The sequence below is a fragment of the Egretta garzetta genome, unplaced genomic scaffold (genome assembly GCF_000687185.1).
Source record: "Egretta garzetta isolate BGI_Z169 unplaced genomic scaffold, ASM68718v1 scaffold278, whole genome shotgun sequence".
Lineage (NCBI taxonomy): Eukaryota > Metazoa > Chordata > Aves > Pelecaniformes > Ardeidae > Egretta > Egretta garzetta.
The window spans coordinates 732,836-756,981 of NW_009260608.1; the positions used below are offsets into that span (position 1 = coordinate 732,836).

A 24,146-nucleotide genomic window follows, 5' to 3' on the forward strand; every position below is an offset into this window, starting at 1 on the left:
TTTTTTTTTTTTTATTCTGAGATGGATGAGTGTCTATCCATCAAAAGGAAACCAGGACCTCCAAAAGAACAGGATTTTTTTCTTTTTTTAAACTGTTTTGCTCCTTGGAGTGAGGAAAATTAACTCCAAAAATAGCTCTTTATAGAACATTACTTATGAGGTGGGTGCTTGTAACTACACTTTGTCCTTTGAGATAAAGGCTGTGGCTATTGCCATTTGCTTGGCGTTTTACAGAATGAATCATGTTTCCTCCCTTGCGATTCATTACAAATGCAAAGCACTTCTGAGACTTATTGTGGTGGCTGGGAGTCCTTTAGAATCCTCAGGAGAAGGGCTGCACTGAAAATGCAATGTATTATGAAGACTCATCGAAAAATGCAATTTCTATAACCAATTTAAACCACAGGAGTCATATTGTACTTACAGTTCCCCTGCTCATTCCCCCCCCTCCCTCAAGAAGCATCTCAGATGATCCTAAATTAGCTCTCCCCTCCTTTCGACTTAGCAAAACACCCTGAGGAATCCATCTCACTTGTTAAAATAAATCCACTACAAGTCTGGGCAGGCAAAAGGTAGGAAGATGAGCAGCCAACATGGAAGTGGATACAGGGAGCTCTCTGTGCCTGAAGGTCAAGGCACACAGATGTTCAGCTCTGCTCCATTACATGGAGGAAGTGCAGAGTCTTGGCAGGTTCCGACATTACTGTACACAAAGGATTTAGTGCGGGGATCTTATCCCATGCTTTCCAGACAACAAAGGATACTGAAATTTCACTACAGAAGGCAAGCGGAGCTTATGTGAGCAGCCATCTTTAGTAGGCACTGTACTTGTACATGTGTGATCAGCTTCTCTTTGCTGTGGTAGCCTCCTCATCCTCAGGTACTGATCCTTAAACAAGTCTCAGGTGGCTCCCCCAGTTTGTCAAATTGCTGATCAGACTGATTTCCCCAGTGGTCTCAATTAGCTTCATTTTATCTTTTGTGAGGTGATTGGCCCCAACATTGGGAGAGTTGAACCTGCTTGAAAGAATATGGAGTGGGGCCTGCTTGAGGAAAAATGCAGTATTTAAATCCCAGATAAAGCTTTTGTCCACAGAGCTGGCTCAAGTGGTGTTGCTGTGAGAGGTCGCCTGATGGAGCTGGATAACATGATGGTGCTGGAGGAAGGTTCGCAAGCTCTTTGAATTGAGGCTGTATGGAGACCAAGGGCTGGAAAGGGTGCTTCTCTCTCCTGAACTTCCACACATCAGACACAAAAGGTAAAATCAAACCAAAAACCCCTCAGCTGTAGTTCAAACTATGGTAACATTTTTTTTTTTTTAGCCAGGGCCTTGCAATGACATTGTAAATGGAGTGGATGGGGCTGTAGCTCTCTCCTGTTAATAGCTCTTCACTTCTTGCAATTTCACCAGGTGGCAGTGAATGTGTAAGGACGCTGCCATGCGCACAACACAACGTTATCCAACCCTTTGAAGTCCTGCTGTGCTAACCGTCATACAAACAGCAAACTCTCTAATGCAGAAACTAGAAGCGGGCAGGAGAAATGAAGGCTGCTTATGCAGATCACAGTAACAAGTTTTATATTTAGATTTTCATTTTTGCTTCCATCATTTCAGATCCTCTTAACTTCTGCCTGTTATTTCACTGCACCCAGCCCAAGGGCGTGAGCAGATATTCAAGCTGGTGACCGGCCCCTAATGAAGATTAGTGTCCCTGCAGCTGAGATAGAGCTGTTGCCTGCAAGTACTCAAAGATGTCAAGGTCAGAGGGAACTGTGATGACCTAGCAAGAACATCAGGAGCATCTCCAAAAAAAAGTTTAAACAGGGGACCGTGCAATTTGGTGAACAGGAGTCCGTGCAATTCTTGGTCAGTGGTGTTTATGGCTAACAGCCCTCACTAGTGGTTCATCTCAACTGGTTTGTTTGTGCTTGTGCGTGGCTTTTATTCTGAACACCAGATTTTTCTTTGTAAGTTATCTAGTTGCGCTGCCCTGCCTCTGCCGGCAATTTTGTTTGTCTTGGTGAGGAGCCTGCCAGTAACAGAGCTATGTAATTCAAACACTAAAAATACTTTTGTTTAAACTTTTCCTTGTCAAATTAACTGGACTAACTTGCTGGTGTCCCTCCCTGTGAAGTACGTTTTTTCAGTTCTTTAATTAACCTCTGTAGGTCTTTTGGGTACTCTAATTATCAAAATTTTTGGTGGGTAAGGGATGACAACAGCAGTGCCAGTCACTTCTAGGGAGTGGAATGTCAAGCTACCCTATGACACCTGAAGAAAGAAACTGAAACCCCAAATTCACCAGACTGAGTGAAACAGCTTGTTTAGCGCTTGGAAGTGCAAATAATCTGTTTAATACTAGGTTAATTCAAGTTAATTCTTTTAAAAACAAAAAATAAAAAGAACACCCCAACATTCTGCTCCTAAACAGTTTCAAGTTGGATGTGCTTGCTGTAGCCTGTTGCTGCCTGGATGGTAACCTCACAGGACTCTGCGATCTGATAGAGTAGGGATAAAAGTGGCACAGGTGCCCTGAATGCCCTGCTGAAGTCTTTCAGGTGGAAGTAATGAAGACAGAAAAAGCTCCAGGTTTTTCTTTTTTTGGGCTTTTTTGTTCTGTCCTCCCACTTAGAAGGTAATGGGAGAAATAGAAATAAGATGAAAGCTCAAGACTGAAAGGAAGGGGCATGGGTAGGTTTTTCAAACACACAGGAGGGAAGATAAGGAGTTAAACTTCCAGTGCTGGTTTTCTTCCAGGGTATCAAGGATAGTCTCTGCTTAATTGCATGGAGAATGCAACTGTGGAAAGGCAGGACAAGTTTACTACATTAGCATTTTACAGGGAAACTTACTTTCGGCAAGCGCTGGGGCTAGGTTGGCATGAGGCTCGTGGAGGCCTTGGGCACAGTGTGTCCTGGGGGAGACGCTGCAGTCCAGTGTCCGTGAGTGAGGCATCTTTGGTTCGCTTGCACTAAGTAGTAGCCTCGTTTCGGCTGGGCATCTGGTTTGGCAACTGACTGCTGTGAAAGTGGGGGAAGAGAGATGCTTTCCTGTTTGCCTTCTATGTGGCACATAGGGTTTGACGATAGAGGATGGGGTATCCATTAATTGTAATGGCTTCTGGGAGTCTTAGCCTTGTGGACTAATGCTTTTGGACGGCACTGCTTATAAGCCGCAGACTTAAGGAGCTTACAAATTTTATCTTTGTTCACTTTCAACAGGGCATCAGTTAAGGACCAGGTCACCAACTGAAGTGTGATTTGCAGGGAGAAGCACAGACACACTCACCAGCAAGAGTAAGTGCTTTGACATGGCCTGCCAAACTCTGCACAGGCCTGACTTATCCAAGCACGCGTGACTGAGCACTCTGATAGACGGGAGTTTGCACATCAGCTACCTCCTCACCTGAAAAGCCACAAACATTGCTTTTGCTTGGCTGAAGTGCTGCCATGACTTGACTTCTGTAGAGGGTGTTATCATTGGCTTCAGTGCTAGCTCAACGGGGTCAACCTTGTCATTGTGGAAGCTCTATCTTTTTTAATGTATTATTTATTTTATTTGAAATGCGGCAGACTTCCTAGCACTGTGATTCTCCTAACAAGTTATATTTAATCTAGTAGTATGATGTGTGTACACCGTGTCAATATTACTCGCCTTGCTCCCTGCCATACGTAGCTGTCTGGTTTCATACAAGCAAGGAAGAAATGGATGGTAAAATTATCTAGTGGCCCCAATAAGAGGCGAGTGGTGTGAGACCATTAGCTGATGGAATAGCAGGGCTTGTCTGTCCTTAAAATGCCACAGACTGATAAATGGAGGCTGTGGCCAAAAGATGTGCTCACTTAGCCTTTGTGTTTTCATTTAAATTGATGGGGACACAAATAAGTGGGCTGTTCTCAGTATGTACAGACAAGGCAAAACAGCTCTATTAACGCTCAGGGAGGCTGCTATGCAAGGCGGTCAGCTGCTTCATTTCAGCTGATGTGCTCTGTCAATGGCAATTACGTGTCGTGTCTGGATCTTTGAAGGCAGCTCAACTGCCTGTAATTTCCAAGATGATTTTGTCTGTTGGAAACTATTTGTTGCACCAGAGGCCTCTAGTGCATAGTCAAGCGTTGTCAGGAATCAGAAGCTAAGAAAGAGCTCAAGGAGAAGAAAAAATAAATACGAGCACTGTAATCTGAAGCTGCCTCTCCAGATGACAAAGATCTCGAAGGCAAGCAGCATGGTGTTCATTCAATGGGGGATGAGAAAGAGGTTCAGAGTTGATACTGAAGCATATGTTCGTAGACAATTATTAATAATTTCATATTTAGTAATCAATTGCCACCCACCTTCATACTTTGGTAAAAGCCTCATTTCAACTTGCTCACAACTTCAGCTTCCAAAAAAATTAAAGAAATGGCTATTCTGTGCTGATGGAAGAGATGTATCCGAAATGTTAATGGCTTGCCTGTGTGTATGCAGATCTTTGTGGACTATTAATACCATACTAGTAATTATTAGTACATACTTATCGAAGGTATAGGTATTTGACGTTCTCTGGGCTGGGTTCAAAATGAAGCCGAATTACAAATTCAGCTGGATTATTGGGAAGGACAGCCAAAACCTTTTCTTCTTCTCTTGGAAATAGTCTTGGCTGTAACTTGAAGAAATTATTCAAGGGACAAAATATGCAGTCATACGCTGTTAGTCTGTGCCAGCTCTGATGAAAATTGTTTGACCTAAGAATCTTTATGAATGCCTTCTCAAACATCATCGTAAATCATTACTTAAACCCTTGTTTAGCTTTCACAGACATGTTAGTTAAGACCTGTGCTTTACCTGAGTTTTGATTAAAGAAAAACAGTTACAAGCAATACACAAGATAATTCTTATAGGTACTAAACCCAGGTTTTAGTAGACTTTTCATTGTGTATGGACTCTTCTTCCTCCCGTGTTTTTGTGCAGCTTGTTAGACAGCGCTGCTTAGCAAAGGGAGAACCTGAAATACAAGCAAAGTCTGTCACTTCTGACGTTCGGTTTGGAAAAAATATCATGCTGCAGTTAGTAGCTCTTTAGAGTACCCTGATGTGTCAGTGGGCTGCTGCTGGCAAGCTGGTTCTAGGCTCCTATCGATCAAAGGAGCAAGAAAGACTCTCTGAACTGCTTGTGAAGGTGGCTTTGGTCAGAAGAGAAAGATTTCTATTACGCAGAGGATTTTGCAGGTGACAGGTTTGATAAAGTAAGATAATTGCCTCTTTTCTGTCTGTACTCAGTGGTGAAAGTGTGATTAATCTTCTGTTTCGAATGCTTCTCTGTCACCGTTGTGTATAGACAGAGTCTAGAGAACAAACTTGGATTTATATGCCTGCCTTCTAGACAGTCTGAGGCAGGTGAGATGAACCCTACCCCTCTAGGTTTGTTCTAGAGGTGCAGCTCTAGGTTTGTGCAGCACAAGACAAGCTTTTTTTCCTCAGAAAGCTGAATCACTGGTGTCCTAGATCCCCCCATGGTGTCTGTGTAATGTAGGCAGACATCTTGGCTGTGGCTTGAGGCTGGTGCACAGATCTGCTGCAGCCTTTCCCTCAATTGGGCACTTGGTGGGCTGCGGTGGGTGTCACAGGTTAGACTAGCAAGCTGCCCCTGGTTGTGTGGTGATCTTGGAGAGATGGAAACAGAAAGTCGAGCTGCCCAAGAGACGTGCATGAGGCAGCTACAGCCTTTAGAGAGAATGATGTGAGTAAAACCAAGCGTCACTGTCATTGTGTGAATAAACGGAGACGTCTGTGCTTTTGCGACAGTGGGTTTTGTAATAGTAGGAGAGCATGAAGAGGTGGAACTGGTGTGGAAGCCATGACAAGGGCAAGAAAGTAGGATGCTTCTGAAACTAATCAACACAGGTGTTATGCTGACTTGGTTCAGAAAAGGGTAAGCGTCATGTTTTGATATGCATTACTTGCAGGAGATAAAATCAAGCTGCTTAGTACCAGCCCATGCGTACCAAGTAATGGCTTAAAGTCAATAGCTCTTTCGGGTGGACCTATGTGAAAGCATGTTTCTCCACAGAGTTTAGAATTGGGATAATTGGCTCATACTAACTTTTCAAGCTGGCCTGCAGTCACCAGCGCCTATCAGAAGAACCTGAGAGAGTAACTCTATGGTCTGCATTGGCTTCGAATGTTTTAAGCCTTCAGACCTTTTTTGTATAGGGAACATGCAATTAATGAAACAGAAAGAAACAGCAGTGATCTGTTTCGTAAGATGATTTTATTTCTAATGTGTTTCATGTTTTATTTCAGTTTGCCAACCTCTTTATTCTTAGCTTAGCTTGGAAACAGAATGCACTTGTCTTGGGAAAAAATCTCAAACCCTAGTTTTGCTTTTTAAAAGGAGGAGAGGGGGAAGTAAGTACCAGGTACTGCAACAGTGCTGTGGGTTAGCCATGGCTATCTGCCAAACTCCCACCCAGCTTGCTCAGTCCCTCTCTCCCCTCCTCAGCAGGATTGGAAAAGAAAATGGGAAGAATAGGAAGGAGGAGAGAAAAATAACGGCTTGAGCTGAAGATAGGGAGATTATTTGTCAATCACTGTCGTAGGCAAAGAAGACTCGACTTAATTTATTGCCAATTAAAATGTAACTACTAATTCGGGTAGTGAGAAACAGAAAGGCAAACATTGTTCCTCCCCCCTTTTCTGAGACTCAACTTCATTTCTTCCCTCACAACTCCTCCTTGCCTGCCCCCCTCCACTCCCCTAACCCCGAGGAGCGCAGTGGGGATGGGGGTTATGGTCAGTATGCAATGGCTTTTCTCTACTGTTCCTTCTTTCTCCTTCTTTTCCTCTGTTCCAGCATGGCCTTTCCATGGACCGCAGTCCTTCAGGAATATCCATCTGCACCAGCGTGGTCCCCTGCATGGGGTGCAGCATGGATCTCTGCTCTGGCACCTGGGGGACCTCCTCCTCCTCTATAATTTTATTTTTTTGCCTCATTTATTTGTTTCATGAAAGCAGCCCATATACGTCTTAGGTATGGGAAAGGTGCATAATAATGTTATTCACCTCACTGAAGGAATGGAAATAGCTTCTACCTCAGCCTTTCTGTGTAATCTAGAGAAAATGGCATGTAATTTTCTTACTAGGTTTAAAGCATGCATTTAATACTACACCTTTTGATTGACTCTTGTTGCTACTTTAGTAGCAAACACCATGGTTATTTTTATCTTCCCAGGAGAAAATATGTGAAGTTAAATGGCTGAAGAAAAGTGAAATCTGGAGATGATAACTGTTCTTTCTCAGAGCATAAAGGACTTGCTGAATAAACATGCAAAAGACTTCGATACTGACAAAGGGAAAGTATTTTTATGTACAATGCTCTTTTAATCTATGGACCAGCTTCTGAAATACAATTTATATCATAGTAATTCTGTGTGCACAGGGTAGTGGAGGGCTTTTGGGAATTACGTGACACTTTAAGAACCCCAGTAGCTCCAAAAAAAATTAAGTGTAATTAACAAAAATTAAAAAGTGGGAGTGGGAAGCAATTATATATAGTAATAGCGAATAAATTAATAGATTTTCCTATGCTACTAAAGCATTAGCAACGCCCAGAGCTGAAAGTATCGCTTCATGTGGTTAAAATATGTTGCCATTCTAGAACTAATAACAAACAATGACTGAGCACATAAATATTGTGCTTCAGGGCATAAGCCAAAGACTAACACACAGATGAGAAATATTTTCATTTACAAGTACGTTATCTAACTGTAGGATTTCTTGCCTTGCAGTTGAAGTAATCAGTTGCTGGTTACACAGATGGAGTATAGGTCATGCCTGGGGCTCATCTTTTATGAGGTCTAACTACATCTTTTCTATTCTATGCCTCTAGGTTATTGTGTTGCTAAAGTTTTTATGATTGTCAGTCTACGTTTTTTATCTTCAAAGATCAATTAATAGAAGGGTTATTTTTTTCCTTTATTAAAGAATTGGCATGTCTCCCGTGCCGTTTCTGAAGTTGACCCAAGGAAGACATTGAGATTGTTAATCACATAAAAGTAAAGACAGCTCTATAGTTAGCATCCATTGAGGAAAGTACTGGTTTACATCCCTTATAAATATTTAATTACCAAAGAAAATAGGATGGAACTGTTATGGTACAAGTGACTTCCTGCATCTGATTACAAAAAGGATTCTCAGTTTGAAGCCCGGTCTATTTTAACAATATGAAATACGTTGCCTTGAGCAGTTTATTTCTCAGTTACACTAAAATAAACAAATTTGAGTGTTCAAAAGGTACATTACAAAATTCTAGAAAAAGAGTCAAAATGTTCTTCTTGGTTTGCAGTTGTTATCTGCTATGTACAGCACTCTTACTCGAGGTGCTTACATGTATTTTCCTTCTCTTAGTTGCAGGATTTTGCTCTCACATTTTACTCGCTACTTTTCTTTTTCATGGCAACTCATTTTGTGAAGTTTTAATGATATATAGATTTTAGCACTGTCATTTTGTGTTTTAACAAGTTGGAGTCTATTTCGGCTTAAAAAGACTACAAAAAGCCTATTTTTATTCAGTCTGACTTTGATGTCTAAAGTTACATGATAGCATCCTTCTAATATTCGCAAAGAAGCAATAGGGCAGATGCGATTACAACTGGAAACTCATCAAAGTAAATTGATGCCCCTTTTGGTCCTGGACGTTGCTGTTAGCTGTCTTCAGCTTCAGAAGTAGAAGTGGTGCCTGAGAAAGGTGCAAGGCTCTTTTTCAGCTGGGACAAGCAATAAAATTTATTCTGTTGGAATGGATGAAACAAACGATCACCCAGCAGCTAAACCTGAAGATGAACTAAGTGTAAGTAAGGTGATTTAAGCATCTTGATTTCATATGCTTCTTGACACTATTAGATCTCTTATGATGTAATTGTCAAGTATTAAACTTAACATCACAGTTAGATTTGGTGCGATTTTCTGTTTTATAACTCAGTCTGGAAATGTCAGCATATGTCTGTATACCTTCAGATTGCTAGTAATATGTATTTGCAGACAACTGAAATAATGGACATGTCAGTGAGACAATATGAAAAGCTTATATTGGTGTCATGGCAGCATGTTTTTCCAAAAAGAAATAAATTTCTAGGTCAGAAAGGCGACATTAAAGTAGGTAAAGCATTTTGCTTTTCCATGGGAAGAGACAGAAGGGGATTGTTTCATGAGCGTTAATTCATGACAAAGAAGTAATTAAATAATTTAGTGTATGGTGATAGTCAAATTGCAACTTTAGCTGGAAACCAATTCTAGAATACAAGACCTAAGTTGCAGTAGAGAGGAAAGCTGAATAAAGAATTGTGATCCTTATAGAGGGAAGGGAACAGCTTAACTTTGCCTTTATTTTTCTTACTATAAAACGTTTATGGTAAACTAATATAACCTAGGGAAATATTTCAAATGTAGCACGTAGCATTCAATATTCCTATGAATCCTGTGTAACAGAGAACTTTGCCATGCAAGCCTTCATACATCATGTGCATTTTTTTTTGAAAATAAGTTTAGAATTACCATAGAGGCAATGAAGACATTAGTTGTTCCAAGTGCATACTTGGAACTTATAGTCCAGTGATGTCAATCTTGAGTAGTCTTTAATGATCATTGACAGGATCTAATTTTTAAGAATAACTCTGCCTGGTTAGGTCTACAGCTGCAACAAGGAATGTCATGGGAAAACTTAAATATAAAATATTCTTAGGGGAATCTTGATCAAAGTGGCCCAAATTTCAGATGTCAGAACTGAGCACTCATTGAGCCATCTCATGCTGTCCTATTAAACACCTGGGTGTATAAGGGAACTTTACATGACCAAACAGAGCTTTAAAGAAACAAATAGGCAATTTGGTTTTCATCCTTAAACAGAATTGTACTCAATAGGGTTTTTTAAAAATACAGAAGACTGACAAATTGAGTCCTTCTTGAGAACATGCAAAACAAGTGCAGTTAATTATGGATATAGAAGAAGATATGAGTCTGATAGCTTCCAGTTCAGTGTTTTCACCTTACGTTTGAGGAAATTGTAAAGTGTGCTAGCAGCTCTTATTAGTCTACTCATTATTACTTATTATTCATTGTTCTTCTCATCTTTGAACATCCTCAACTCTGAGGTCAAAGATAGCTCGCCATTGTATTTGATTATGGGGCTGGCAGAATATTTGTGGTGATGTTGCTTATGCCCTCTCTGTGAGGGTACACAGAGCTCTCTTACTGAAAGCATTACTAGGGCATAATATCAGAGAATCATAGAAAAATTTTCGTTGGTAGGGACTTTAAATTTTTTTTAAATTTTTAAAAAACCGGGATTTCTTGGGGTATTGTCCCATGGAGTTTTGAATATCTCCAAGGGTGGAGGTTCCCTGAGCTCTCTGGGCATGGCTCAGGTGCATGGCCCTCATGCTGAAACGCGTTACATGCACATACGCACACCAATCTAGCTGGAATTTTCCCTGCTGCCGTGTGTGACTGGTGTGGCTGTCTTTTCACATGCATCAGTGAGAAAAGTGTGGCTCTGTCTTCTCCATAATCCACTTTAGATAGGGAATTCAGTAATTAGACTTAATCACACTGTCTTTGCCTTCTTGTCTCCAGCTAAACAATCCCAGGGCACTCAGCTTTTTGCTGAGCTCCTGAGCCAGTTTTTTTTGTCTCAAAGGCTGTTTTGTGCTTCATAGAAGACTTCTCACTAAAACTCTTGCTGCTGATTGCCAACTGGTGTTTGTCAACGCCTCCAGTCATGGAGAACCCACAACTTCCTAAGGCAGCCTCTCGAGAGCTTCCCTCCCACTAACATCAACATGTTTTTAGAATATTTTTCCTGAGTGTTTCTTATTGATGTGGAAATATTGCGTAGCTTATGTTATAGTTGTGTTACAACAAGGAAATTCAAGGCGTTTTATAGTTTTAATTCTGGTGCAGCTGGGTATCACAGCTATGCCTGTGTTCATACCCATCCTACTTGGTCATTAACACCCTGAGTGGTCCAGGAACTTGCCAGTTAACCTCTGCATAGATGAGACAATGAATTGACTTGAGAAAGGGTGATTGAACCTCTTGCTGATCTCACAACAAAGCACTTGACTGTCAGAGGAGCTCTCCAAGCAGGAATTCATGATGAAGTCCCAGAGATTTTCCCAGGCAGCTCTTGCTGTGCCTACAGCAACTGATAGACGTTATTTGTATACTTAAATGTGTTGATTATCTCCTGCAGAGGAAAATGCCTGGGGGAGTGTCTGGTAGAAACAGATTTGCCAGAACAGACCAAACTGTAGATAGATAAGATAATTATAGGAAGCAAAAACTGCTGCTGTAAATGCAGAAATGCTCACATAGTAGTAGACTTTTGTACCAAGATAAGATGGTCAGGAGATATTTTGAATCTTGCTTTAGAAAATCTGGGACTGTAGTTCAAAATAAACTATTGAGGAGCTGGATATCCAGGTGATGGCCTTGTCCAGGTCCCATCCCAGCAAAACCTGTGCTATGTCTCCCTGTTTGCTGGAGGGAACTTCTCAGAGGGAGCTGGACATGCAGGAGAAGGATGTCTGTACCCACTGCTCCTCATCCTGAAAGGAAGTGGAGACTTTTTTCTGAGGAATGAATGGGTTGAGCCCACTTGTATGGGGATAGTTCTGGTCTGAGAACAGAGTGGCTTTTTTCTTTTTTTTTTTTTTGAACAGCAGTGACACTTTGACCATGGGTTGTGAGGAAGCAATGACATGTGCATATGCCTGTCCCTTGGTTCTTTAGTAGGGAGATGACAAGCCATTGTATTGCAAAAAAGACTATTTGAATATCATGCTAAACCGCCTTCCCCCCCCCCACACTTCACACGAAAGGAAGGAATGGCTGAAAGGGTGTCCGCTTCTGCATCAAACTTGTGTAAGCATAGCAACTATTTGGGTCATGAGACACCCTGCTAGGTTATGTTACTGAGCTGCTGGTGAAAGGCTCCTGTTCTGCAGTACTTGCCTGTGTATACATCTCAGGTGCAAACAGTGCAAGGTAATTCAGTGTTGTCTACCCTTTGGACTAAAGAGGGCTAATTTACACTCACAAGGGATGCACAAGGATATTAACATTCATTCAGATGGTTAATGCTGGGTAGCTGTTGCATGGTGAGCTGTTGTCCTAAGGTACATTGCGGTTTTATATTCTTATGCAATAGGGATTGACTCTGTGTTATATCAGCAAGTGGAAGCAAGGCTGGAAGAAAAGGACCTTACTTTCTGACTGGAGTTTTAAACTGCTATGAAGTTAGTCATAGTTGTGTATATGTAGTAACAGAAAATATGTGTGGGAATCTGTTCTAGTCGTTGGTCAGTCAACTGCTGTTAGAAATGTTCCACATTTTTTGCTGTCTTTCACCTTGTTTTAGGTAGCCAACATCTCAGTCCAAATGGTAGCTGCAGAAGATAAGTTGGCAAAGAGGATTCTGGCAAGAAAAAAACACGGCAAATTGAAATTGAAGAAAAAAGATAAGTTGCTGTGGAATTTTCAAAACAAAATCATTCTCTTCACCCTCATTCTATTCATTTTAGGAGTTGTAACCTGGACATTACTGTGGCTCTTTATTGGTGAGTTGCTGAAAGCTCATGCCAATTTCATACATCGCTATCCCCAACAGCACTTTTAGTTGGGTTTAGGATCTCACTTGTCCTGAAGGCTGTTTCTAAAATAAACACGAAACTTATTTAAATGGGGCCTGAAAGACTTTTGGATGTCTTTGTTAAGACTTCAGACAGTTGATTTAACGAGTAATTATAAGAGCAGACATAGCTGCTGGCTTTAGGAAGAGTGACTTTTAAGTGTTATGCAAACTATTTTTTTACATGTGCTAGCTAATTGCACAGACCCAACAGTTCCTATGAACTTAATTCCTCAAATTTTGACTTCTGCTGTGTTTCTTGGCCTGCTGAAGGCCAAGTAAATTCTTTGTGTCTCATGCAGAATAGATTTAAAGAAATTAAAGGGGAGTAGAGTATAGAAGGCAAACATTTAGTTTAAGACCTGTAAACACATTGGACAGGACAAGAAACTATCACTTCTGTGGAGTGTTTCCTTCTTGCTTATGTGTCTCGGTGAGCAGCAAAAGCTATGTTCTCCTCTTTAAACACCCAATGCTAATATTGCCTAAAATTCCTTAGGGATGATCCAGAATCTGGATGTTGACACTGCCTTCATTATGCTGGTTCATTCGTATGGTGGTATCTTATTTTCCATGTAGGTAACAGGTGCTCCATTAACCTTCATATTGTGGTACTCATCTAGAACAGTTTGGCTGTGAAAACATAGTTTTCATTTGGTAGTCCTTTCCACTGTAAGGCCAAATAGATTAATTTGGTTTAGAATTTAATCAGAAAAAACCCCTCATTTTAGCATTAAAAAAAAATATGAAAAATTGGATACTAACTGTCATCTTTGTTTCTTGCAGTGCAGGCAGAAAACAAAAATGCATTGTATTTTGTCGGACTGTTTCGTGTTGCCAACATTGAGTTTCTCCCGGAATATAGGCAGAAGGAGTCAAAAGAATTCCTTTCCATGGCACAGAATGTGCAGCATGTGGTAAGATGAGTGGGCTGCTTGGCTAGCAAAAAGATCAGAGCTGTGAGCAAGAGGCGCAACTTTCAGGTGCCATTGAGTCTGCTTGTGGTGTTCTGCTTCCGCCCCCCCGCCTCCGCCCCACATTGGAAGACTGTGTGCAAATGGTGGCTATCTGGATGCAGGGAAGAACTGAGTGCTTTCGGCTTGTTAGACACAAACTGATTTTTGAAAATCTCTGTTTAACTTGTACATTTACTAAAAATTTTATGTATTTCCCACAACAAATTGGAGTCTATGAATAGAATTCTACACAAGCCCTTCAAAACTTAATTGCTACTTTTGAGACATTAAACCGATGAAGCCTCTTGCATTTAAATTGGTATCTGCTGCCAGTCTTCTGCCACAGAGCATCTATAATTACCCTAGAGCTCTCAAACATATTTACATTTACATTTCCTTCTGATTTCTTCCCAAACACCAGTCAAAGCAGAAGTAGCACTCTATTGTAGGCGGTTAAGGCTGGTCTACAGTGGGAAGAGAGGGGTGGGAATCTTGGTTAAAAGCAAATTTGACTTTAAAGCCATTTGGTCTGGGGAGGAAACAGACGTTAATGTCAGGAAATGCAGCACTGGCCACACAAGGATTCAAGCAATAGTAAGAAAATTGCTAAGCAAGCAAACAAACAAAAAGTCAGGTGCAACCAAGAGATTTTTGAATAATCGCTAAGTTTTTGACATCCTATAATATGAAGTCATGTTCCTGTTTTCCAGCTCTATCTTTGATAAGAGGGATGACTCTTCCTCGCAACCCATCTCCCCGCCAAAAGGTGGATGACAAAAGACTTGAAAGCAGACAGCCTAGTTTTCCTAGTCCTGCACCTTAGTGACTGAAGTGCTTTCAGGCAGGGTGACAGGCAGCAAGCACAGGACATGTCCTTCCCCCACTGTCCATGGAGCAGCTCTAACCCGCTGTGAGCCCCGTGTCTTGCTCCTGTCCCAGAGCATCCTGCTGTTGTCACACGTAGTGGGGAGAGGTGACAGCAGGTGTGAACTGCCAGTGTCACTGCTTCCTACAGGAGCATAACTTGGAAATTATTTTTTTGTCTGTAAACTTTGCCTGAACTCACCAACAGATTTTACGTTGCTGAAACTGCATTTCTTGGTGACGTGTCTGTTAACTAAAATTACTAGTAGGGATGTGAGGGATTCAGGGGTCTTTTTTGTTTTTCTCTTTGAAACCCTTTTGTTCATGGCTCCTGGCCCAGAGACCCCCAGAAGGGTAGTGGAAGAACGTCTCAAGATATGCTCCTTTTTGCTTCGTTAGTAACAGTAATACGTGAAATCCCTTGTAGTCTTACCTGGAGAAAGATTGAGCTCCGCCCATTTTATTTAGGCCCTTAAAATAATTGTTCAAACTTCTTGTGTCAAACTCTAAAAGTTAGGAACTAGTAGTAACGTAATAATTTTTAAGCCTTTGCTTCAAAACAATCCGTGTTATAGTCCCTTGGGTGTTAATTTTAACCATTCAGCAGCAGGATGAGGTCTGAGCTTGAGGTACATGCCACCTTGTGGCTTTAGAAGTGCACCTCTCTGAACATAGAGGAATGAAGGTTATTGTCCCACTGGTATCATCACACACATACTAAGAACTGGTGGAATTGAGAGCTTGCTTTCCCAAAAGGCAGTCCCACAGCATGAAATGAGTAGAGGTTTTCCTTCTCCACATATATTACACTGTGTATTGGAAAGAAATATATTAATAGTATATAAAGAAATAATATTAATAGTAAGCTGTTAGTAAAGCAAATAGACACCAACTGAATTGAAATGGAAGAAAATTCCACATAAACATTAGAAAAAAACCTGTTTAACTGTGAAGGCAATCAAACATTGGAGCAGGTTGTCTAGAGAGGCTGTGGAGCCTGCATTCTTGGAGATATTCGACTGGACGTGGCCCTGAGCACCCTGGTGTAGTTGATCCTGCTTTGAGCAGAGGGGTTGGACTAGATGCTCTGAAGAGGCTGCTTTCAACCTCAGTCTTTCTGTGATTCTGTGGAAGAAGCTCTGATATGTGGTTGACTGCACCTTAGTACCAGCACACAAAATGTAACATGTACATGCTTATTTCCTGAAGACTGGCCCTAAGTTTTGGCATTGGGATAGGGAAGACCTCTGTGGGATTTGCTGGGCAAAGAATGGTGTGCTTTTTTCAAAATTCATTGATTTGGAAAAAGCATTGCTGTACACACCAGCTGGCCATGGGCAGAAGATTTGACGTTTCCTGGGAAAATTGGACTTGTTATGGGTGCATTGCAGAGCTGGTCTGTTCATGTCTGCTGCTCTGCCTAGCTTGGCTGCTGTATGTCTGGAAATGTGTGTGGATTGCATATTCTTGGTGGAAAAAAGGATGTTCCTAGGAAAGCACATAACATCTCTAGGTATGGCTGATTTTCAGAAATGCTAAATCTTCATTGGCTTAATACTTTCTCTTTCAGATGAACTTGGTCTACACAACCTCCTCTTTCTCCAAATTTTATAAGCAGTCCACAGTTTCAGAAGTCAGGTAAAACTGTGATTAATGTAATTGTATTTCTGTTGGGTAGTATATAATGTAAGGAGCCCACAAGAGAAACCTATTTTGGGTGGTTATGATTTAATCTTTTTGCTATGTACTTGTATTGATAGCAAAATACATTTTTGATCTGTACCAGTTCATTTCACAAAAGTAAGGGCAAACTAAAGTCATATAAGCAGTTCCTTGTCTGCCAGGAGTATAATCTAAGGTAAACAGAAATAACATCCCTAAAGATCTTTGGTGATGCTTTGGCTGATAGGTCACACAGAACTTTAACTTTTAAACGTGCTGTTAGAGCACAACTCTGTATTATTGGCCAAGTTGCACATGTTTATAAGTAATGTTACTGGTATAAAACTATTTTCTACTGACAGAAGAAGGGGTAAATCCCTATACTGCAATAAAGTGTATTTACTCTAGTATTATGTATGCAATTAACCCTAGAGGATAAGTTACTGCAATCCAATGATCTTTAGGAGATAACCCAGCTCTAAGTCAAGTAGATATGATGATTTCCATAGATCTCAAAAATCAGGAGCCCTTGGGAGGTCAAGCTAGTGAAGTTCCCCAACTGGGTGTGAGGAGTGCGTTTTGGCATTTGGGGCTTTTTTTTTTTTTTTTTTTTTTTTTTTTAGGAGAAAAAAAAAATTCAGTGTGTCAAAGCAACAAGGCAAGATGGAAATAAGCCATACTCTCCTAAATTTGTACTTCAGAACCTTCTGTTGAGAGTCTAGTCTTCAGAAAACTTTCAACATGATGGTAATCTGTAGGATTTTTTAATTTCAGTAACAACAACAATGGAGGCCTCCTTATTCATTTCTGGATCGTATTTGTGGTACCACAGGAGAAAGGCCAGGTGCTGTGTGAAGACTGTGTGGCTGCCATTTTAAAGGATTCCATTCAGACAAGTGTCATTAACCGGACCTCAGTGGGAAGCCTTCAGGGCCTTGCGGTTGACATGGACTCCATTGTAGTAAGTGGTTAGTATTAGCATTACCCATATCCTTGAGGAAATACTTAGTTAAACAAATATTTTTATCTTGGAGTAGCAAATTCTGTATATAATCCAAAATCTTTATCCAGCATCTTTAGCTTCAAATACTAATATTATTATAGCAGGAAAAAAAAAAGAAAAGGAAAATCAAAACCAGATTTGAGGTCAAATCAGGGTACAAACTATCCTTTTGAACACTGATTGCAAAACGTCTTTTACTTGGAGTGCTTATGTTCAAGTTCAGGAGCTAAGCTTGAGACCTTGTAGCCAGCTCAGATCTCGGTTAGTCTGTGACTTTAAAAGTATAAACGAATGAAAGGTTAAGCTTTCCACGTGGATCAAACTTTAGCCTCTCCATTGAAAATGAGATTCTTGTCACCCCTTTAAAGATTAAGAAACAGATTATAAAGCTGCCCATTCATTAAACAACTCCTCTGCCATTCCTGTCTGGGGAAAGATTAGCAATGTAAGATTCAAATACATGTTTAATGTAATTAGCTACAAAATATTGCATGACTTTCAGCTCTCTGAACAAAGAACAGAACAAGCTTCATTTGAACACCTCTGTCCAAACGAAATTTGAAAAAGACTTTCTGGCCAAGGGTGAGAAAATGGCCTCCTGGGTACCTCTGTCTCAGTCCTTCAATTAAATTTGACTGCTTAATTGCCATACAGTCTCTTCTTGCCTCAGGCACTAAGATGTCTGGGGACATGACACCTCCAAAGCTGTTTGTAGAAATGAAGGGGGCTTGGGCAGTCTCCCTTGCTAAGATAGCTGTTTTGTCCTGTGTGTTTCGTGTTATGGATAAAGAAGTGTGATTGAATTAAACCCTGAATGCTGGATTTTGGGCAAATGAGAAGACTCACACAACTCTCTTTTCTGTGCAGCAGGTCTTCGATCAGATTATTGGTCAACAACAGGAACAGGTAATTCACCATTTTGACAGTTTGCTGGCAGAGTAGAGGTGGAGAACAAAGCATTTAGTTCATGTCTTAGGCTCAAAGATACTCTTCAGTATTTATTTAAGAGGGTTAAATTCAGCCTTGGCATTTATGTCCTGAGTTGCTCTAAGAGTGACCAAAAGCCTTACATGTGACAAATATGGGAAATACCTGCCTTTAGTCTGACTGGTAATTTTTTCAGATGTACCTGGTGTCATGGTAGGAAATAAACTCAGTGGGTTAGTTGTTTGCTATTCACTCTGTGATGAAGAGAGGATGAAGCTTTTTCTAAACTGGGTAGTACTCAATTTAAATCTATTTATTGGCTTTTGAGATAAACAATAGCAATGCTTTGGTCCACCCTTTATCCTCTTTTACGCTCTTTTCTCCAAGGTTAATGATGAGTTTTTCTTTTGAATGAATTCTCTAACAGAAATTAGTTTAAGCAATTCAGTTTTGCCAGGGTTATGGGAGACACTACTTGTATACCTGCTTGGTTTCATGTTGTAAACCGCCCAGTACGGTTCTTCGGCAGCGTGCAGAGACTTTATAAGTAATTTAAAAGTACAGCGCATCTATGTTCACTAGTATGTGGAGTAGGTGGAAAAAATTTCTACTAGGCTAAGCCATAGTATGCTAATCACCTTTGATGCAGATGCCTGATAAGTCACTCTTGGGCCAGCAGTTGTCAATCAGGTAGGGATGTGTTGGCCTTCCTTATTCCATGTTATAGGCTTACTTTTCATCTTGCAAAGTTTCAGGGTTTTTTAAGGGCTTTATACCTTTCCATGTCTGTATTTGTCTTTTCTGAGACATTAACTTGTACTATTTCAACAATTACATACCTATGTGTGATTTCTGCTTCTGTTATCTTGCAAGGTTTTAGCTTGACTGCTTTCTCAGAATTCAACAATTACCTTTGCTGGTGCAGCCAAGTCAGGGTCTCTTAGTAATGCTGTCCACAGGTGGACTTTGGGTCACAGACCCTGGGCCATGGTTTGTAATGATTAGACTGGTATCAGCCCATAATTTCTCAAAATTCAAGTCAAGTTTGCTACAGCATTCATTTGCTCAAAACCTTTCCTGACTTAAACTGCAAAGCATAGCAATATCAGCCTTTGTCACATTTCCTTACATGCATTTAAGTTACTTAAAAGAATTTTGTGCACTGGTGCTTACTTGTATAGCAGTTTCATCTCCCTGTTTGGTGTTCCAGGGCAGAGGAATTAGTACAGTCAGATCTTATGTTTCAATTGATTCCAGAATCCATTCGCTAAAGGAGAAGAAAATAAGAACACCGCAATACAAATAGTGATTCTATGGCTTTTTTACGACTTATACAGTATCTTTCACACAAAGGGAGAAAAATGACCTGCCATATGCTATTCTTTCAAACACTTACAATGTAGTCAACCACAGGTGGCAACTAGTGTATCTATGAGAAACACAGTGCCTGTACGCAATGAAGTTGCAGGGGAACAACAACATTGATTGCCACGGGAGCTGGGAAGGTCTTATGTTGCTGCAATTTCATTTGTTGGGGTACCTTGAGTGAGTAGGACTATTGAGTATGGCGCAGAGGATAAAATGTTAATGCGGCAGCACGCAAGGAAGGCGCATCGCCTCATTGTATTTTGAGAGCAATGGAGTTATTTTGGCATGAAGATGCACCTAGTTATTAGTTCAGGCACAGCACTGGAGTGTAGATTTATTGAAGAATGGGTTGGAGAAGGGACTTGCCACTTGCATCTGCTGCATCTCCACTTGCCATGATATCTGGCTATGCACGGTCTGCTTGGGTAAAGGCTGTATCCAGCTTTGGTTTCAAACTTGTAGTTCTAGTTCCAGAGCCAGCTCTGAAATCTCTGCACCATGGTCCTTACCAGCAGTGAGCTTGTCACATTATTTACTACTTAGTAGAAATAACAGTGGTCACATAATTCTGAAGATTATGATCAAAGCTGGCTTTGTTAGGGGTGAGTAAATAAGCACAAATAACTATTATAAAGAAGAATGTTATTGGGAAGAGATAAGAACAAGAAGGAAGGAGGTGGAACAATGGCTCAACCAAAGCTCAGCAGTTATAAATAGTTATAACTGTAAATCAGTTGAACAGTATGTGACCCTTACACAGTGTTCATGAACATTCATAGCATTAGTTTCAAGATTGTAAATTAGAATTGGAAGTCAGACAAAGCCTGCCACTTCCTGTCTTGATTAGCTGCTGGTTAAAAGGCCAACATTTAATTTGAGTCAACAATTGATAGTGAACTTTCACAGTGCTCTAATTGCTGTTCCATGATAGTAACTATTTCAGAAATTTGTCCCTTTAATAGGCAGAAATAAATGCAAATATTTACTTTGGATCTTATTCTCCCTAATTTGCATTTTCTTCCTCCTTACCTTTCAGAGAGCTATGTTAAGAGTTTTAGATATGACCAAACAAAAAAATCCCTAAGCATTTTGCTGAATAGGACCTGCAATATTGAATTGTAATAAAGACCTCAGTATGTTTGACTTGAAAGCAACAATTGTTTCAGCTTAATTGGAAAACTGGATGCAAGTAGGGTAATTTTCTGGTGATTCTTATCTAAATTTTGGCATGGCTTTTTTTTTTTTTTTTAGTAAAAGGTTTTTTTAGGCTAGGCTGTATCACTTAACGTTTCACGGTACTTCCATTTCTAACAGTGACTTCTAATGCTGCAAATGTTTTCAAGGCTTGACAGGACCAACTCCTGGTCTGAATTAATTTTGACTCTGCTTTGGTCAGGGTATTGAACAAGAAGGTCCTAGCATTCCTTCTAATTTGAATGAATTTGTGAACCTGAACTTAGTGGTAGCACAGCTTATTTCACAATGAAACATTGAGAAGCCTCATGTTTGAACAATAATCTAAAAAACCCAGAGTAATACAAAAATGTACCTTTATTTTTATTTTGTTTTATTTATTATAAATATCCTAATATCTGTGGTGGTGAACAGTTGATTTCTGCCTCAGTGAACATTTTCCAGTGAACAATTATTTGATTTAAATACTTTTATCCTCTGGGAGCTCCTCAGATCTTTAACTGTGAGTACCTGTTATACAAAATGGCAGTGCTTTTGTGCAAATACTCTACAAGGACTTATTTACAGCACTGTTTGTGATGTTGTGTAGTTTTATGAATAGAATTTTCCTTGACCACAGCCTTGTAACTAAGATGCAAACAAAGAGTGGCATAGTCTACCTTGTTTTCACGTCTAGTTATGCTTTCATATGTTGTTTTAATTTAAAATTATTTTTAGGACTTTTTTTGTACTCCATGAGGATGAAACAGTTTTGTAGAGTGTGTCCAGTGTTGAAAATGTACTATTTCCACAGGAACAAGCTGTATGTATGATCTGTATGCTGATCGCCTACATGAGCACTTTCCTTTGGATATCCACGCTACCTCAGGGGGAACAATCTGCTATTTGAAGCTGATTGCATCAGTGGGCCATCTTATTCGTCTTTCAATAGCATCCCTTCAGATTGAGGCAGATAACTGCATCACTGACTCGTTTACCGTTTATGACTCTCTGATGCCAATCGAACATAAGATACTGTACCAGTGAGTATAAATTTTCATTGAAAATTCATTGACAATCATGTGGGGTTTTTTCTGTAGATTTGTCAACTGCGTTTTTGGTGGGTTTTGGTCTGTTTTGTTAAAAATACCCTGATCTTCATGTATTATGCATACAACACCTGGAAAAAAATTTTTTTTTTTTCCAAAAATGGAAAAGTTGATCTTGCTAATAAAACAAGCAGTTAAATATTCTTTAAATTCTTCTTTATTTTTCAACTGGAGTGCATCTTCACCTAGCTGCAAGAAGTACAGGAAGTTCACATGTTACTAGGCAGAATTTTCTGTTTCTTATCAGGAAACAGATGCTAGCTAAAATAAAATGTCAAAATTTCCTCCCCTAAGCAAACTCTTCTTCCATATGAAGTTTAGCGCTCTTCATATGAAGGCTGAAAGTCTAAAACTGTCTCGCGATTCTTTGGATGCTTACCGCCACTCACTAGTTCGGTGCTTTTTTTAGCTGCCTCATTTGAATAGTTTAGAGAGTTATTAAAATCTAGAGTTGAACTTCTGATGGGTTGAGGGATGTGGACTATTTTCTTTTTTAAAATTATTTTTCCTGTTTTTTTTCCTCTCTTTAATGATCCAGTAGGCTTGTTTGGTTAGTTGTGTGTTGGGTTTTTTTGTTATTTTTTTTTTTTTTTAAATTCCTGGTAACTAGTTCCATAGGTTTCTGACATACCAAAAGGTGAAGACAGAACCTCCATCAAGTAGATAAAGAGCTCAGTGTTTTGACCCCTGAAATCCTTTTCTCTGGCCTGTAAGTCTGTGTATAAGCCTTAAAAAAGAGCATTGGTTTTTCAGTCCACTGCCAGAGCTGTCCTTTAGTAAGCTGAATCACTGACTTGTCTATAAAACAGCAGATGGTGTTCACTTACTTGTTAGCATGTGTAGAGGACTGAGGATATCTGCTAGGTAATGCATGTGGAAAGTAACTTTTTTTTATGAGACTAGTTGATTGACTCAGGTTCCTCATTTCTGACTTGAAGAATAACTTACTTGTCTTTTCCACTCTCCAACCTCAAGCTAAATCTGTTGGCCCAGTAAAATAAATTTTCTATTTCCACAAGCCTTTCTTTACTATTGGCTTCATTCATTTTTGCTTGGAGTGAAGGCTGAAAGTCAGTATTAATTCCCCGAGCTAACCACTCCATATTTCTCTTCATGTTTGTAATTCCTTTTCTTTTTTGTAAGAAGTGATTGTTCCCATAGTGAGTTTCTAACTGGCCTTGTAACAGGTACTTTTGTGTTTGAGAGCATGGAGTTTTTACTAGGCTTTGAAGTAGGTAAGCTCTGCACTGGTGGAAAATTGATGCACAGAATGAGACCAATGTGTTGGGTTTGTGTTTTGGTTTTTGATTGGTTGTTTTTTACCAATTGCTTACTTATGTACTCTCCTTTCTTCCCCCTCAGAGCTTGTGAACCGGCTGATTCACTGGTGTCACTTGTGTCCACAAATAATCTCATGCTGGTAACGTTCAAGGCGGCACAAATAAAGGAACGGAAGGAATTCCATGGGTATTTTGAGGTCGTTACACAAGAAAGTAGGTTTGTTCTGTGTTTGGAAGTTTGTTTATTGTATTGTTTCTGTCCAAGATCCCAAAGTTACTGTCATGCTGCTGACTATGGATAGGTGACTCCTGTACCTCGGTTTCTTTTTTTTTCTACACGCCTGTCTCTCTCCTTCATCTCCTCTGCATTACTGAGTGTCTGCCTTCCTCTTGATTCATTTAATATGTGCAGATTAGCTGTCCTTAAGTGAAATATGAAGGGAGAAAGCTGAAACCAGCACTGACTGAATTCAGTTGGTCAGGACTGCAGTGTGCCAGTAGATGGAGTTGTTATTCCAGGTGTAGCACTGCTCTGGCCTCTCTCCTGGTTTGGGACTTGATGATGATGTTAAAGGTAGAAGGCGTTCAGCACTAAAAGCTACTTAGAGAAAATAAAACTCCAGTAGCTTTGTCTGCATTTTCTATGGGTCCCTGCCTCCTCATTAACACAAAGGAGTCAGTTATGGTTGTGCATCAAGCCCATCATCTGCTTTTTAGGGCTTGAAGCTTTAAGAAGTGGTTAGATCATAATCACAAATAGTACAAGGAACATCACGCTGGTAGCACAGGGAGAAAAATCTAACACAATCCAACGCAAGGAAAGTCAAACTGCTCAAAAAGATTCTGTGTACTTTCCATGTTTAGGAATTAAAATACCATCATAAAAGCATGTGATAAATTCTCAGTCATAAGTAACTTTAAGTTCAGGGCTGTTATTTTTGGTTGGCTGGTTTAAATTCAGGGCTGGGTTTTCTTTGTTGGTTTCTGTATGTGTGTGTGTGTGTTATTTTTAATGAATTCTCTAAATCCATTGGGCAGTTATAAGAGGAAGTTTTGGCTTCCAGGATGGTGATTAGATTAGCATGTTGTCCATTTCTCTTCTAACTGGCTGCACTTTAAGACTAAAGATCCTCATGTAC

General features: G+C 40.1%; 1 protein-coding gene across 1 annotated transcript in view; it reads left to right on the forward strand.

Annotated features, from left to right (window-relative positions):
* The first annotated feature begins 8,618 nt into the window (after positions 1 to 8,618).
* Positions 8,619 to 24,146, forward strand: part of TMPRSS7 (transmembrane serine protease 7) — a 34,124-nt gene continuing 18,596 nt past the window's right edge. Inside the window, 8 exon segments of the mRNA XM_009644827.2 lie at positions 8,619 to 8,828; positions 12,396 to 12,594; positions 13,452 to 13,582; positions 16,056 to 16,123; positions 16,922 to 17,115; positions 18,018 to 18,056; positions 21,433 to 21,661; positions 23,090 to 23,220. Coding sequence (XP_009643122.1) covers positions 8,619 to 8,828; positions 12,396 to 12,594; positions 13,452 to 13,582; positions 16,056 to 16,123; positions 16,922 to 17,115; positions 18,018 to 18,056; positions 21,433 to 21,661; positions 23,090 to 23,220 — 1,201 coding nt within the window.